We start from the raw sequence: 17,537 nt of genomic DNA on the forward strand, positions 1-17,537 counted from the left end.
TTTTTAATAAAAAAATTTTATACCTTTTACAAAGGATTTCTTTCCAATTTTGAAAAAATAATACTTACTCTAGACTTAGTAACAGTAAATGACGTTATCTTTGGAAGAAATACGTCTTACAAATTTAAATTTGTAAGATTTACAGATCAAACATAACAAAAAACAGATTTTTTGCTAAATTTTGTAGACCTACTATAGTTTTCGTCGAAACAGTTACCGAAAAAATACTTATTCTAGACTAGACTTACTAGTAACAGATTTATTGAAGCAAAACAGTACTGTTTAAAAAATTGTAATAAAAAACATTTCTATAGTTAATCGGAATAACTAAAATTAGAGTCTAACTAGAGAAAATTATAGTAAGTCAAACAGTTTAACTCAAACTTGGAATACCTTCCGCTGTTTCTTGCAACGAAGACTACAGTAACTCAACTTACTATAGTTTTCGCTTGCAGGAGTGTGGGTCAGTAAACTTACTACACATGCAAATGCTTTACTGGTTGTCTTAAAATTCATACTTGATTTACCATACTTTTCCACCAAATAAAGCTTAAAAAGAATAATAATACCATAATAGTAAGTCAAATGTAACGTTTTTTGAGTTACGATAATCTTCGTTGCATGGGCCGAAGAGAAAGGTGGTTGGCTGCTTCAATATTGAATTTAAACAAAAAACAATATTTATTTGTCAAATAAACATTATTTTCTGTTTTCTGATAAGAGTAAAATGTATTTTGAGTTTGAGTTAAATAAATTACACACATTCTTCTTTTGATGTCAATAAATTTAATTCAAAATTTTTTTATATTTATTTGTTATTTGTCAGCTTTCTTTTTAGTCCAGGGCGGATCTGTTTAGAGATGGACGTTGAGAGGTGACTCAAATTTTTTTGCAGAAATTGCTTGAAAATAAATCAAATAATAATATTTGAGTTATCCTCCCTCTCAAAAAGGTCCGGAACATTGTTTAAATAATCAAAATGTCAAAAAATTAAGGAAAAATTTGATTTTTTTTTTGGTTTTTTGATTATAACTTTAAAAGTATTCATTTCCGAGAAAAGTTGTACTGACATAAAAGTTGCGTAATTTAATTTACTACAATATAGAATTGGTTAAAGATTTAAAAAAATAGTCACCCTAGTTGCAAAATAGCAATAATTGCGAAAAAACCATACAAAAACAAGTATTCGCATTTTACGTTTTTCAACCATTTATGCTACACTTAGAACCTTCATATTTCACCCAGAAAAACTTTATGATACATTAAAACAATACTGTAAATTTCATTAAGATCGTTTCAATAGATTTTGCAAAATAAATTTTGCAATACAGCTTTCGCAAAAAAAATTCATTTTTTCAAAATGTTACAGGACTGAAAATAAAGCAGATAGCAAGTTGAATTTTTTTTTGCTTATAAAAGTGTACTGTACCTTTCATTTGCAATTTTCAAAATTAAAATCGATTAATTACCACGGCGTCAGAAAATTTTTGAAATAAACAATAATTTTTGGCACTACGCGCAGGACAGCGGTGTTCGATTCACACAGGTTGATTTCCACCAAAATTTCTTCCAATCTTTATCTAATATATTATTTTCTTACTCTATATTTTGTTGTATTTTAATTTTTTAATTCCACAAAAATCAAAATAATTTTATTATTGTTTGTGAAATATTATTTAAACAATTGCATATGTTTAAAAATAATAAACTTTTATTAATTAAGTTAAAATATATGAACAAATAAAGTTTTTGCTAATAAAAGTGTTATTTCAAAGGATAGAGTATGTGTTTTTATTTTGCAATAAACAAATTTATTTATTTATATCGAAATGTCATAAAAATTAAAATGTATCAATCATTATCAAAGGTCATTGGAATGCCCAATCAGAGCAAGCTAGCCGCTGTCCTGCGCGTAGCACCAATAATTAATGTTTATTTAAAAAAATTCCTGACGCCGTGGTGTTAAGCGATTTTAATTTTGCAAAATTGCAAATAAAAGGTACAGTACACTTCTATGTGCAAACAAATTTTCAACTTGCTATCTGCTTTATTTTCAGTCCTGTATCATTTTGAAAAAATGAATTTTTTTTACGAAAGCTGGATTGCAAAATTTATTTTGCAAAATCTATTGAACCGATCTTAATGAAATTTACAGTATTGTTTTACTGTATCATAAAATTTTTCAGGGTGAAATATGAAGGTCCTAAGTGTAGCATAAATGGTTGAAAAACGTAAAATGCGAATACTTGTTTGTGTATGGTTTTTTCGCAATTATTGCTATTTTGCAACTGGGGTGACTATTTTTTAAATTTTTAACCAATTCTATATTGTAGGAAATTTAATTACGCAACTTTTATGTTAGTACAACTTTTCTTGAAAATAAATACTTTTAAAGTTACAATCAAAAAACCAAGAAAAAAATCGAATTTTTCCTTAATTTTTTGACATTTTGATTATTTAAACAATGTTCCGGACCTTTTTGAGAGGGAGGATAACTCAAATATTATTATTTGATTTATTTTAAAGCAATTTCTGCAAAAAAATTTGAGTCACCTCTCAACGTCCAAATGTACTAATATTTTTACAGATGCGCCCTGGTCTATTTCCCTTCTTTGTTTCTTTTGAGATTCTTGGATCCTCCCTACAATATACAGGGTGTTGTATTGATAAAACCAAAGTGACTAATGGTCACCCCGTGAACGCACTGCGAAGAAGGCGAAGACTGTCCTATCGGTTGGAAAGGTGATGGCCACCGGTTTCTGGGATTCACAAAGTGTGATCTACATCAGCTTCCTGAAAAAGGGCAAAACGGTCACAAGGCTTATTATGCCGCATTATTGGGTCGATTCAAAGCCGACATGCAGAAGTAGTCCCAATGGGGAAGAAAAAAGCGCTCTTCCACTATAACAACGCACCAGTTCGCACCTCCGCCGTCGCCATTGCCAAACTGGTCGATTGGGGCTACGGACCATTGTCCCATCCACCGTATTCTCCAGATTTGGCCCTGTACGACTTTTTTTTGTTTCCAAACTTGAAAAAGACACTCGCTGGGCAGAAATTTAAGTCGAATGAGGAGGTCATCGCCGCCATGGAAACCTACTTTGTAGACCTCGAGAAAACATATTTTTCAGACGGGTTAAAGAATTTGGAGCATCGCTTGGTCAAGTGTATCGAGCTAAAAGGAGAAAATACTGAAAAATAGATCGCTACTTTTCAAAAAATTTCGTTATTCTTTTGGAGGCTAAGTACTTATCGGGCCGCTCTATATCAATCAGTTAAATAATAATCAGTTAAACAGTTAAATCTAAATTTACAATTTTCATTGCAAATTTACGTGAAACATCGACTTACTTCTAGATTTTCTTTAAATACGGTTTGTTTAGCGAAAAAACAATTTATTTTTACGACGATTTTATCAATAATACCCACATTAATATGTATATTTTCCATTGGTTGCCGGTAGCCAGTGACGTTTTTTATTGATTTTTTAATTATTCTCCTTAAGGGTGCGCCTTTACAGCCGAGTTAAAGCTGTACTCCCACACACATCTATTAGGCATGTATCCCGCGTACCAAAAAAAGTTTATTAATAGCAAGCAGAAAATTTGTTAATAGCTTAACGGTGTCTAGTCGGACAAATTTTGATGTATGGGAACACTGGAACAGGGTAAGTTTTAATTGTGTAACAGGTTAAAAATTTGGAACGTCATGCTACGAAAACGTCCCATGTATTTTGTCGGACAGAATTTCCAATTTATTTGTTACCGTTTCATTAAACTCTCATGCAAAAATCAGACTGCTATTTATCAGTTGGTGATAAATACTAGTCTGAATTTTGCATGAGAATTTAATGAAATGGTAACAAATCAATTGGAAGTTCTGTCCGACAAAATACATAGAATGTTTCATAATCTTAAGTTCCTAATTTTTAACCTGTTCCACAATTAAAACTTCCCCTGTTCCAGTGTTTCCATACATCAAAGTTTGTCCGACTAGGCACAGTTAAGTTATTAACTAATTTTCAGCTTGATATTAATCAACTTTTTTTGGTACGCGGGATCCAGGCCTATATCTGGACATTGTACGCAAGTAAAATATCGAGGAATTACATTTATTTTATCAACGGATATTTTTATTATATATAGCTAATAATTGATTGAAATATTTAATATAGAAGTATGATGAGTCTGGCTGGGCATTTCAATCGATAGAATATTTTAATCGAACAAGTACCTAATAGAAATAATATACCTTGGAATTACATTGTCCAGCTACGGATACCTGGACAAAGAAGTGAAAAATCAAGTACAAAAAGCAAATAGACTGGCAGGTTGCTTTAATAACTCTACTTTTTACAGTACCTACACTTCAACAAACTTAGTACTCATGCGCATAAAATCGTTCTCATGTCAAAATTTTGATTTTGCTATGGATTCAAAATACCACATTATATAGAATAGCACATTAAATCTTGTAAAAACTCCATTGCTCTATGTTTTTCCACATGCCATCTTCCAGACTGTTCTCTCTTATCTTTCTGCCAATGCTTTGTCTCTAGCTTTTTCGTACTCTTTAGAAGACAAAAGAACAAAAAGAAACAATGCTTACAACAATTGTAAGAAACAATACTGCCGTGATAAGGTAAAAAGCAGTAAGTGCCAAAATAATGGTTTTGAGTTATTTGTAATTTAAGAATTTTTCTTTCACACAATTTATTATTTCTTTTTTAAGCAGAAAAAGGTTAAAATTAAAAAATATGTATTAATTTTTGACAAATCAAACAATTGTGTTACTGGTTTTTTGGCTAAAAATTCAGCAGTTACTGCTGTTTGCCCTAATAATGAAGTTGTTTTCTTAAGCAGAAATGTAAAATTGTCAGCTTTATGTAAATATCGGTTTTAAAAGTAAAACAAAAATGCAGAATAAAGCGGTAGCGTAATCAAATATAACTCACATTAGGAAAAGAAAAAAGTCTTAATTAATTACATAATATTGAAAAAACTATTCGAAATTTATTAGTTCTTCTACGTCATCTTCTTCAATTCATCCTCTACAATTATGGCGTAATTTACTAGGAATTTCTAGTTTATTTTCTGTCATGTGTTTATTTTATGTTCTGTATGTATTTATTGTTCTGTATCTCGTGATGCTCTTCCACTGGTACACGAAGATGCGTACCACCCCTCTTTATCAATTGAACTTAAAGCTATCTTTACTAAACAAAACAATTTTGATGCAAGCATGAGTGCTAAAACTTATAACTTTAAAAAAGCCGACTATATGTCAATGTATATTGAATTCTTTTACACCGACTGGACTTTTCTGGAAAATTTCAGCAACGTCAACCAAGCATTGCAAAATTTCTATGATAGGTTTTATGAAATCATTGATAGCCATGTGCCAGTTTATAAAAATTTTAAGCATAAATATCCTAGTTGGTATTCAAGTGAGATCATAAAACTTATTAAAGAAAAAGCTAAATTACATAAAAATTTTTAAAAAACCAAAAATAATGATTATTACGTACAGTTCAGTAGAGTGTAAACTAGTAAAACAAAAAATTAAGGAAGCATATTCACTTTATTTACAAACTGTGCAAATGAAACTAAAAGATGAACCAAAATTGTTTTGGAAATTTGTAAATAATAAAAATCTTCTAGAATTCCTGGACAAATGGTTTATAATGATGAAATATTTAATACTCCTCAGACAATAGTAAATGCATTCAGAACATTTTTTGAAAGTGTGTATTCTCTACCTGAGATACATGAGGGAAATTTAGGTTTCAATTTTGATCCCAATACATTTTTAGATATCAGTTGTGAACCTATTAGTGAACTTGAAATTTTAGCAGCTGGAAAAAAATTGAAGAATAAATTTACTTCAGGACCTGACAAAATACCTTCATTTCTGTTGAAAGATTGCCTGCATGTACTAACTAGGCCACTTTGTACACTTTTCAACTTGATTCTAAAATCATCAGTTTTTCCAGATGTCTGGAAAACAGCTAAAGTTTGTCCTATATACAAGTCGGAAAATCGTACTAACATCGCTAATTATAGACCAATATCCATTTTAAATAATTTTGCTAAAATCTTTGAGTCTGTTGTGTACTCCCGCATATATCTGTCAGCTAAAAATATAATATCTGTTCATCAACATGGATCTATGAACGCACGATCAACTGTCACCAACTTAACCGTGTTCAGTCAGTATCTATGTGAAAATTTAGACGATAGAGGACAAGTTGACGTTACACGGATTTCTCGAAGGCTTTCGATAAAATTAACCATTCAGTACTACTTCAGAAACTTAAAAGTCTGGGTATCAATGATACATATTATAATTTATTACAATCCTACTTAACACAACGTAAACAGTGTGTTTGTTATAATTGTTTTTGTTCGGACACTTACCTTGCTACAAGTGGGGTTCCCCAAGGGTCTAATCTAGGACCATTGTTATTTATAATCATTATAAATGATCTATGTAACATACTTGAGGATAACAAATTAATGTTTGCAGACGACCTGAAGTTATATATGTCCATTTCCTGTTTAAATGACTATATTAGGTTGCAGGGGCAAGTTAACTTGTTGCAGGAGTGGTGTCTGAATAATCACCTTTATTTAAATATTTCTAAATGTAAAATTTTAACATGTAGTCGTAAAAATAATCCAGTCATGTATCGTTATAAGATTGACGATACAGTACTGGAGAGAAGTAACACTGTTAAAGATTTAGGAATTTATTTTGATTCACAGCTTACTTTTAACGAACACATCAATTTAATTGTCAATGCTGCATATCGTACGTATGGATTTGTTACTCGTAATTGTAAAAATTTTCATAACCTGTTTGTACTAACCTCACTATATTATAGTTTAATAAGACCGAAATTAGAATATGGATCAATTATTTGGAACCCAATATACATTCAATATGCATCCACTATTGAGAAAGTTCAAAAGAAATTTTTAAAACATTTAAGATTTAAACTGACAGGAGTTTATCCTCCTAGAGGTTGTAATTACTTGAACTTACTCAATCAGTTTGACTTTGCCTCGTTAGAAAAGCGTAGAAATCAAGCTTCTGTCATATTTCTTCATAAATTGTTAAACAATAAGGTAGATTGTGCTAAGTTACTTTCACAAATTAATATATGGGTTCCTAGATTAACATCCAGACAACAAAATAATATATTTTTATATAACAGAGCGCAAACTAATATTTTGTACAAATCACCATTAAACCTAATGTGTCGTAATGCTAATAAATTAGTAGGTGTTTGTGATATATTCACCTGCAGCGAATGTGAACTTAAAAATAAATCACGGGCACATATTTTGAATGTGTGAAAGTAAGTTATAAATTGATGTATTTCATTTTTTCTGTTTCTTTATTTTAGTATTCTTTTATTTTTCTTTACTTTAGTATCTTTATTCGTATGTGCTGTTATAAAAATCATTGTAAAATTTGCTCTGTAAATGGGTAACTGTTGGGCAATAAAAGCTATTATTATTATTATTATTATTATTTTAACGGATGGCAAATCAGGTGATGTTTACGCAAATGGCAGTATCTGAGAAGATACTGCCTTATGTCATGATACAGGGTGTTTCATTGGGAAAGTAACATACGTTAACTGCAGAAAGGGGACACTTAGGCGGTCTCAAAAATACCATACTTAATGGGTCTTACTCCATGAATAACAAAGATACTGAGTGTTTTATCTATTTTGCCATTTTCTTAATTGGTTCATAACTTTTAAACCACACTGTATATTTATTTTATATTTGGCACGCAAATATAGATTAAGGTGTACAATAAATTAATTATTTACAATTGTAAAAAATCCAGGTCCGGATTAAAAAAAATTGGAAAAATATTCCAACCCAAAAACAACACCCTGTACATTAAATTTTTTTAAAATGGATTTTTCAGTTGAAAAGAGGATGAAAAACTAAATTTAGTGGTATACTTTGAATTTTTGGCAAACTGATTTTTCTGGTCAAATTTTGAATTTAAATTCTGAAATTATGTGAATTTCGAGAGCTCTAAGTAGAAAAAAATTGAAATACAGCTTACAACTTGTCAACCGCACTGTATATTCATTTTAAATTTAACACGCGAATATTCTTTGTGGTGTCCAATCAATTAATTTATTTACAAAAAAAAATTCAGGTCCGGATTAAAAAATATTGTATAAATGTTCCGACCCAAAAAAAACACCCTGTATATTAAATTTTTTTTAAAATGGATTTTGCATTTGAAAAGAGGCTGAAAAACTAAATTTCATGGTATACTTTGAATTTTCGGCAAAATAATTTTTCTGTTAAAATTTTGAATTTGGATTCTGAAATTATGTGAATTGCGAAGCTCAAAGTAAAAAAAATTAAAATATGCTTTAATTTTAATTAATACCATTACTTAATCTAAATTGGTAAAATATTAACATTTTGACACATAACAATAATTTTTGATGGTGGTAATTTTGAATAAGTACTTTAGTTTTGAATAGTTCTGCTGCACATTTTCTCTGTTTTGTTATAATTTTTAGATACTTTGTTGATTAAAGTGATGTATTCTTTATTGACTCTTTATTATTAATTTATTCATTATTTAAAGATGAATATTCGAAATAAACTGTTTGTCACTGATAATAAAAAACACTGAAATGTTTTAACATTTTACCAATTTAGATTAAATAATGGTATTAATTAAAGTTAAGTCGCATTTTAATTTTTTCTACTTAGAGCTCTCTCAATTGACATAATTTCAGAATTCAAATTCAAAATTTTATCAAAAAATCATTTTGCCGAAAATTCAAAGTATACCACTAAATTTAGTTTTTCATCCTCTTTTCAAATGCAAAATCCATTTTAATAAGAATTAATATACAGGGTGTTTCTTTGGGTCTGAACCTTTTTACAATATTTTTTAATCCAGACCTGGATTTTTTATAATTGTAAATAAAATAATTGATTCAACACCTACAAGAATACTGGCGTGTTAAATATAAAATAAATATACAGTGCGGTTAATAATTTGTAAGTTGTATTTAATTTTTTTTCTACTTAGAGCTCTCGCAATTCACATACATACTTTCAGAATTCAAATTCAAAATGTGACCAGAAAAATAAGTTTGCCGAAAATTCAAAGTATACCACTAAATTTAGTATTTCATCCTTTTTTCAACTAAAAAATCCATTTTAAAAATATACAGGGTGTTTTTGGGGTCGGAACATTTTTACAATATTTTTTAATCCAGACCTGGATTTTTTATAATTGTAAATAAAATAATTGATCGGACACCTAAAAGAATATTCGCGTGTAAAATATAAAATAAATATACAGTGCGGTTAACAAGTTGTAAGTTGTATTTAATTTTTTTTCTACTTAGAGCTCTCGCACTTCACATAATTTCAGAATTCAAATTCAAAATTTGACCAGAAAAATCATTTTGCCAAAAATTCAAAGTATACCACTAAATTTAGTTTTTCATCCTCTTTTCAACTAAAAAATCCATTTTAAAAAAATTTAATGTACAGGGTGTTTTTTTGGGTCGGAACATTTTTCTAATATTTTTTAATCCGGCCCTGGATTTTTTACATTTGTAAATAAATTAATTTATTGTACACCTTAAGCGATATTTGCGTGCCAAATATAAAATAAATATACGGTGTGGTTAAAAAGTTATGAACCAAATAAGAAAATGGCAAAATAGATAAAACACCCAGTATCTCTGTTATTAATGGAGTAAGACCCATTAAGTATGGTATTTTTGAGACCGCCTAATTATCCTCTTTCTACAGTTAACGTATGTTACTTTCCCAATGAAACACCCTGTATAATACAAACTTTAAATACAAATGTGGAGGAAAATAAAATAACTTTACTAAGTAGATACTGCCATTTAAATTCACATTAAAAATTATGTTCCAGATCTCTGTGTAGGCCTCTGATTACTCTGATCTCTTATTAAGTTGGATACTGCCTGTTACCATCACATTGAGAGCTACTTTGTTAGTTACTGCTTTTTGCCATTGCTAGTTCTGGTATAAGTTGACTATAAATGTGCACCAAACCCTTTGTAAAAGTAAAAGCAGTTACTACTTAGGTAGGATACATTAATATCTCATTTTTGACAAAAATGTCACTTACTGCCTTTTACCTTAACAGGGCAGAATAGAGCAAGGTTTGTTAAAACCCTTGCTCTATTCTTACTCTTATGTTAATACGAAAAACATTGGAAACCAATAGGAAATAGAAAAAAGGACCTGTAAAAATACGTGCAAGAGAGCAAGCAACAAGGAGGCCCCTTGCTATGCAATGTATCTTGGTATGGGACGAATTAAGCATTTTTTGTCCATTATCTCACGTTAAATAGACGTCCGTTATAATCAAGGTTTTACTGTACAATATTATTCTACTAAGAAAATTATAGAAACGTTACGTACAAAATGGGAAACCCTACAATAATAATACTTGTGACACAATTATATAGTACATGATTCATACACTAAAATATGTTTCCGGATATACAGAACTATAAATGAACGTCGATAAAACCAATAGAACGGTGATAAAACCAACTTGTTGGTTAATTTTACCCGACGACGCCTGCATGCCATTTCAGTAAAACCCATAATTCGGTAGGATTGTCAACCGAACACTGATGTTTCTCATGTTATACAGTGTGATGAAAATGTCACACTTAGTAAAGCATAAGGAATTTTAGCAAATTTTTGGCAAATAATGTGTGGTAGTCAAAATAAATACTGTATTATCTCTCCTTTCTCTTTTATTTCTTCTATTATTTCGTTAATGATATTTTGGCGCTGGAAACAGCGCCTTATGTAAAAATTATAACTTGATTGTTGTCTTAAATTGAACGAGGAATTAAAAAATAATTTTTTATTTGAAATTTCTCAGTGCCATATCATTTTTTTCTTAAAAAATTTCAAAACCTTACCCGTTTGGGTAATTTACATCTTAATTTTATAAGATGCGCAATAACTAACCCTTAATTCGAGTGAATTTAATTGCCATAGATCAACCCGTTTCAGTGTACCTAATAAATGAATTACCAGTGGGTAAAAAACATGTTAACATCCCTTATCTCGGAAACGAAGCATTTGCGAGTTGATTCTCAGTTAGAGTTGACTATTCCTAGTTCGAGTCAACTCCAACTAAAACGAGCAGTAAAAGTTGATTTGAAAAAAATTAAATTCAACTTTTATTAGTTGAAGTAGACTTTTCCTAACCCTTGTTAGTAAAAGTAGATCCCGGGAAAAAGAGAACCAACTCTTACTAGTTAAAGTTGACTATTCCTGGATCGATTCAGTAAATGTAGAATGTTTTGACTTATCACGATTTGAATATACCCAGTAACATTTTTTGCTGCATTCTTTAAGATGAAGAAACTGTTACGTGGAAACAATATTACTTTGAGTCTGAAAATTAGATTAGTGAGATGTTATGTATCCTCTACTATTTTGTATGGTGTCGAAGGCTGGACTTGAACGGATACACTTCTCACGAAACTGGAAGCCTTTGACATCTGGGTGTATCGGAAAGTCCTACGAATAAGTTGGGTGGATAGAGTTCGCAACGAAGTTGTTTTGCATCGGATGGGAAAAGTTACGGAAGCCGTCAGAACAGTTAAAAATCGGAAACTCGAATATTTTGGCCATATGCTACACCCAGAGATATATAATATACTCCATTTAATAATATAAGGCAAGGTAGACGAAAGAAGAAGTCCAGGTTGAAAAAGAACGTCATGGCTTGGAAACCTGAGAGAATGGTTTAACAGATCCTCTGCATCCATTTTCCGAGCAGCCGTCAACAAAATTACTATGTATAGCCAATTTGACTATTATACTATAGGTTTTAGCAAACGCTCGATAATCGAGCACGGCACATGAAGAAGAAGAAGAAGTAGGTGTACTCTGTAGACCAGTGATACTCAAATACTGCGGCCCGAAGGCTAACTAAAAGGCCCTTTGATCAAATTATTTGTCAAATTTCACGCGTTTTTTAAATTATTTGATAGTGTGCCGATGTGTTTGAGGCGTGTTTGGGCGCGAGGCAGACAATTTAATGACTTTAATTTTAAATTATATTGAAATTTTTAAGAAATCCGATTAAAAAGCAGGGTATTATTAACTTTTAATAATAAATTATTAAAGTTAATGAACAAATACTCATTTTAAAAATAATCAATACTTATTTACTACATTGCAACAACCCATTTGGTAATCACAAGAAAAATTCAGGTCCGGAATAACAATTTTTTTTTAAATAATTGTGACCTTGAAACAACACCCTGTATATAAAATTCTCAAAATTCGTTTGCACATTTGAAAAGAGCACAAAAAACTAAGTTTAATTGCTCGCTTCAATTTTTTGGGCAGTTAATTTAATGACATTAATTTTGAAATTATATCGCAATTTTTGTTTTGAAAGTTCGAGTTCTTAAAAATTTCGACATAATTTCAAAATTAAAGTCATTGAATTGCCTGCGCAAAAAATGGAAGCTCCATTAAAGCTCCTTTCAAATGTGCAAAAGGGTTTTGAAAATTTCAATATACAGGATGTTGTTTCAAGGTCACAATGGATTTAAAATTTGGTTTAATCCGGACCTGGATTTTTCTTGTGATTAGTAGTTGGGTGGTTTGGGTTCAAAATGTGACATGTGTACCAAATATCAAAAAAATATACAAGGTAGTTCTTAAGTTATGAGTCCAGAAAGAAATGGACAAAATCGATAAAACACCATGTAACACAGTTATAAAGTCTGTGGAGCAATAAATTTAGTATCTCTAGAACCGCCTCATTTACCTCTATTCACCATTCAAGTATTTCCGTTTCCCAATGAAACACCCTGTATACTACTTCATCTTGATTGCGGCCCGCAAGCTGTGGCAATAGCTACTATGTGGCCCAGGAAAGAAAAAGGTTGAGTATCGCTGCTTAAAGGGTAAGAACAGAACAAATGGGTCGCGGTGGAGGTGGAGGTGTAGGTCGCGGTCGATGTCGATATCCATGTAAAACAAACACATTGCAGTGAATGGAAGAGAACAGAGCAGGTAAGTTGCGGTGGAGGTTTAGCGCGATGCCATCTAGGAGGTTTACATCGATACTTTTGAAAATAAAATGAGTTTGTTTTACATGGATGTCTACTGCGCGGCCTACAAGGATGCTTCCCTGTGATTGGTCCGTTCGAAACCAAGTTGTCATTAACTGTGCTATCTGAGTTGATACTTTTTATAATATAATGTAATCCCTTTTTTGTATTCAGTTTATTTTTGAATTTCTAAAGTAAGTAAATTTTTGAAATATGAAGGAGGATCTGATTATTTACAGCTGACATTTCATCACTATCATCACTACTGACACAACATCGCAAAAGCACAGTCTTTTTGTCATTCAAATTTCATTAAACTACTTCACTTGATAGTGGTTCTATCTCGACTGACAGCGCAGGTGACCTCCTTGCTATGTGCTGTCGACATCGACTGCGACTTAACTACATAGTAGCATCCACCGCGACCTACACCTCCACCTCAACCCACTTGTGCTGTTCTTACCCTTGACGCATATCTACTCATCCTGGTGTACTTTCATTAGTAAATTTTAACCTAATAATTGGGAAAGAATCAACTTTTACTAAATGGCAATGGGAAGAGTTTACTTTTCTAGTTGAAGTGTACTTTTACTAGGAAATGTTGAATAAAACTCTTCAAGGAATTATCAACTGGATAATCAACTTGACTGTAACATATAAGAAACTGTCAGTATTTTTTCATACAGAATTGCCCCCTGAAGTTTTCGCACGTATTTACTAACACAGTGTATAAAATAATATTTCTTTTATGTGATGTTAAATCGCAATTTTTTTTTCAGTTGTAATATTAGCTGCGATCCTCGTCGCTGTAAGCTGCCAGGTGAGTGTTTAAGCAAACATTTTATATTTTTTATTTACATTTTTATTAAGAAATGTTACAAATATCTTGAGTTGATAAGCAAATGCCTTATACACTTGGAAAATACGCTTTTTAATAACAACATGTTGGATATAAGAATAATATAAAGTTAATAAGCCAAAGAGTTATGGTACTTAGAAAATAAGCGTTTTAAGAGACTACATCAGCTCGTCATCAAGACGGAAAACGCGTTCCAAGATGGCAGATTTTATTAGAATATTTTGTCGAGCTTTTTGGCACACGGTACACACAATATACGTAATATATGGTATGCGGCAAAATAAACATTACAGAAATTCGTATGCCTCTAATTTGTATGTGTCAGGCACTTCCGAACGTCGTTATAACGTATGTGAATGTCGTGATAATGTTAGGTGCAGAAAATTTTTTTATGGTGGAGTACTATTTTAGGTCATACGGAAAAGGTCAGGAAAATGGTCTAAGCTTAAAATCAGCAGGACGGGACAACCTGTCACACTGCCTGGGAGTCATTTCGAATACAGCGCGATTATTTTGGAAGTTGCCACTCACCAGAACTAACCCCACCAGATGCGTACATATTTGGAATGCTGAAGGAGTCAGACAAATCCACAGTCTGCCATTTCGGAATTGCGGACTAAAATTTAGAATTTTAGAAATTTAGAATTAAAGATTTTTCGTGCCAGAGGCAGTGGCGAATCTAGAAATTTGCCTTGGGAGGGGAAATTTGCCTTAGGGGGAACTTCCAATGAAAACCAACCAAAAGACACAAAAAGATAAACACAAATTACATAAAAGACATAAATAATAACTTAATAAGCATTAAGCTCCCAATTTCACTAACTAGTGTGTTTATTGGGTTGAATTTGTCTTTCTTGATTTCGGTTTCAGGTCAGATAATATATATTTTTATGTTCGAACAATCTTTATTCTTTAATTTTGGACCTTGTTAGGGGAGAAATTTCCTCATTTTCTCTCCCCGTAGATCCGCCACTGGCCAGTGGAGCGTCTTTAATATCTGTTTTATCGGGAACTTGCGTCGTCGCGAATAATGTTTGCGAGGCTATATCATGTATACTAGATATACAAGGTGTAACAAAAATACAGGTCATAAATTTAATCACATATTCTGGGACCAAAAATAGTTCGATTGAACCTAACTTACCTTAGTACAAATGTGCACATAAAAAAAGTTACAGCCCTTTGAAGTTATAAAATGAAAATCGATTTTTTCCAATATATCGAAAACTATTAGAGATTTTTTATTGAAAATGGACATGTGGTATTCTTATGGCAGTAGTATCTTAAGAAAAAATTATAGTGGAATTTAGACACCTCTTAAAAATTTTATGGGGGGTTTTATTCCTTTAAACCTCCCCCCCAAACTTTTGTGTACGTTCCAATTTAATTAATATTATAGTACCATTAGTTAAACACAATGTTTTAAAAACTTTTTTGCCTCTTAGTACTTTTTTATCGAGATATTTTGAATATTTGTCAAATCCACCACTTATTTGTATATAATATGGGTTAAGTACGATTATGGGACTTTGTAATAATATGAAAATTTATTTATGATTTAAATTTTTAGGTATATTTTGAACCATGTTAAAAAATAAGTCACATCTCGATAAAAGGTGCCTTATCGAAAAAATACAAAGAGGAAAAAAAGTTTTAAAAACACTGTGTTTTACTAATGGTAACGCAGTAATAGTTTAATTGAAATATACACAAAGATTTGGGGGGTTTAAAGGCACAAAACCCCCATAAATTTTTTATGTAAACATATTAAAAAAGAAGCCGCATCTCGATAAAAACTGCCTTATCGAAAAAATAATAAGAGGCAAAAAAGTTTTGAAAATATTGAATTTAACTAATGGTACCACAATAATAAAATAGTTGGCACGTACACAAAAGTTTTGGGGTGGTTTAAGGGAACAAAACCCCATAAAATTTTTAGGGGGTGCAAAAATTTCATTATAATTTTTCTTTAAGATGCTCCTGCCAGAAGAATGTCACATGTCTATTTTCAATAAAAAATCTCTAATAGTTTTCGATATATTCGAGAAAATCGCTTTTCATTTTGTAACTTCAAAGGGCTGTAACTTTTTTTATGAGCACATTTGTACTAAGGCAAGTTTGGTTCATTCGACCTATTTTTGGTCCCAGAATATGTACTTTAATTTATGACCTGTATTTTTGTTACACCCTGTATAAATAGTCATAAACATTTCAATATTCATTTCAGTATCTTTTATTTTGCCGCATATTGTAGCAAAGAATGGCGATACAGAGCCCAATTTGAGAAATAAGTTAGTATGGGGAAATTACTCAATAATTAAATAAAATGTTACAAAAACGAGTCTGCACCGCCATTAAGAAGAACAAAAAAATACACTCTTCAAATTAACTTTTTTATCCCATGTCTAGATTTGTGTCACATTGGAACTACTAAAACTGACTGATTTGGCAACATTTAGCGCGCCTATGTGTATATTATTATTACAATATTGTGCCTTCGTCTTTGATAGTGTCACATACTGCTGACGCACTGTTGCCAAAGGTTCGCAGAATTTCTGAAAAACGGTGCGGCTACAATCTTGATGACGCTCTGATGTAGCCTCTTAGTAACAAAATGTTAATAAACCCGGGTACCAGCGAACTCATCGCAAACTCATCACGATCCATGGAAAGCGACGAACCGACTACGAAATGTCCTGTATTTTGGGAACATGTTGGCTTTTGAATGTCTCTGATATCTTTAGAAACAAAGAAAATATACGGTTTTGTAGTTTAACATATGTTTTAACCGAAACAAAAGTTTAAGACATCCTGTAGGGAGGAAAAGGTACAAAGGTGGGTATACATCGATATCATGTTGTAGTCTCAACATTTTATTTTTTTAATTTCTCTGATATCTTTAATACCAAAGAAACAAACGGTTTTAATCTTTAATATGTGTTGTAACCGATGACATGCGATAAGTGAGGTGGCAATGTCTTATCATACCACTAAGATGAAATTATTCCCTATATATAGTGCGAAAGAAACAGAGTAAACAGAGTGTTCAAAGAAAAAAAATCTGTGTAGTGTATCTCTCGCTATTTAAAGAGCCTCCACCTGACACCAAATCCGTACTCACTGTCAAAGAAATTCCACCCCAAAATATCACAGAGCCTCCATTAAACAATCCCGTCTCTCTTATATTGCTCTGTGCATACCGCTTACCTGGTCGACAAATAACTCTTTTAGCTGTCGAGAAGAACTGTTTACGTTATGTGCCTTTCTGTTTTTAAAGTTTTGTTAAATGTTATTTTTGTATTGTTAATTTAGTTTTGGTTCAGTTAAAACACATTTTAAAGAGTAAAACCACCTATTTTCTTTGTTTTTAAAGATAACAGGGAGATTCAAAAACAAAATATTCACAAAACATAAGATTACAATACGATGCCGATGTATACTCATATTTTGTACCTCGTCCTCCCTACAAGATGTCTCAAACTTAACATAAGAAAAACATTTCATTTCTTCCACCCGGTATAAGTACAAAAAAGAAGTTTGAGTAAA

The 17,537-nt window shown here is 31.4% G+C and overlaps 1 protein-coding gene across 2 annotated transcripts in view; it reads left to right on the forward strand.

Annotated features, from left to right (window-relative positions):
- Positions 1-17,537, forward strand: part of LOC114345611 (uncharacterized) — a 143,446-nt gene that overhangs the window by 40,226 nt on the left and 85,683 nt on the right. For both annotated transcript variants that reach the window (XM_028296412.2, XM_028296419.2), the window contains exon 2: positions 13,912-13,952. In XM_028296412.2, the coding sequence (XP_028152213.1) occupies positions 13,912-13,952 (41 nt within the window). The remainder of the gene's footprint in view (positions 1-13,911; positions 13,953-17,537) is intronic.

Source organism: Diabrotica virgifera, chromosome 2 (genome assembly GCF_917563875.1).
Source record: "Diabrotica virgifera virgifera chromosome 2, PGI_DIABVI_V3a".
Taxonomy (NCBI): Eukaryota; Metazoa; Arthropoda; class Insecta; order Coleoptera; family Chrysomelidae; genus Diabrotica; species Diabrotica virgifera.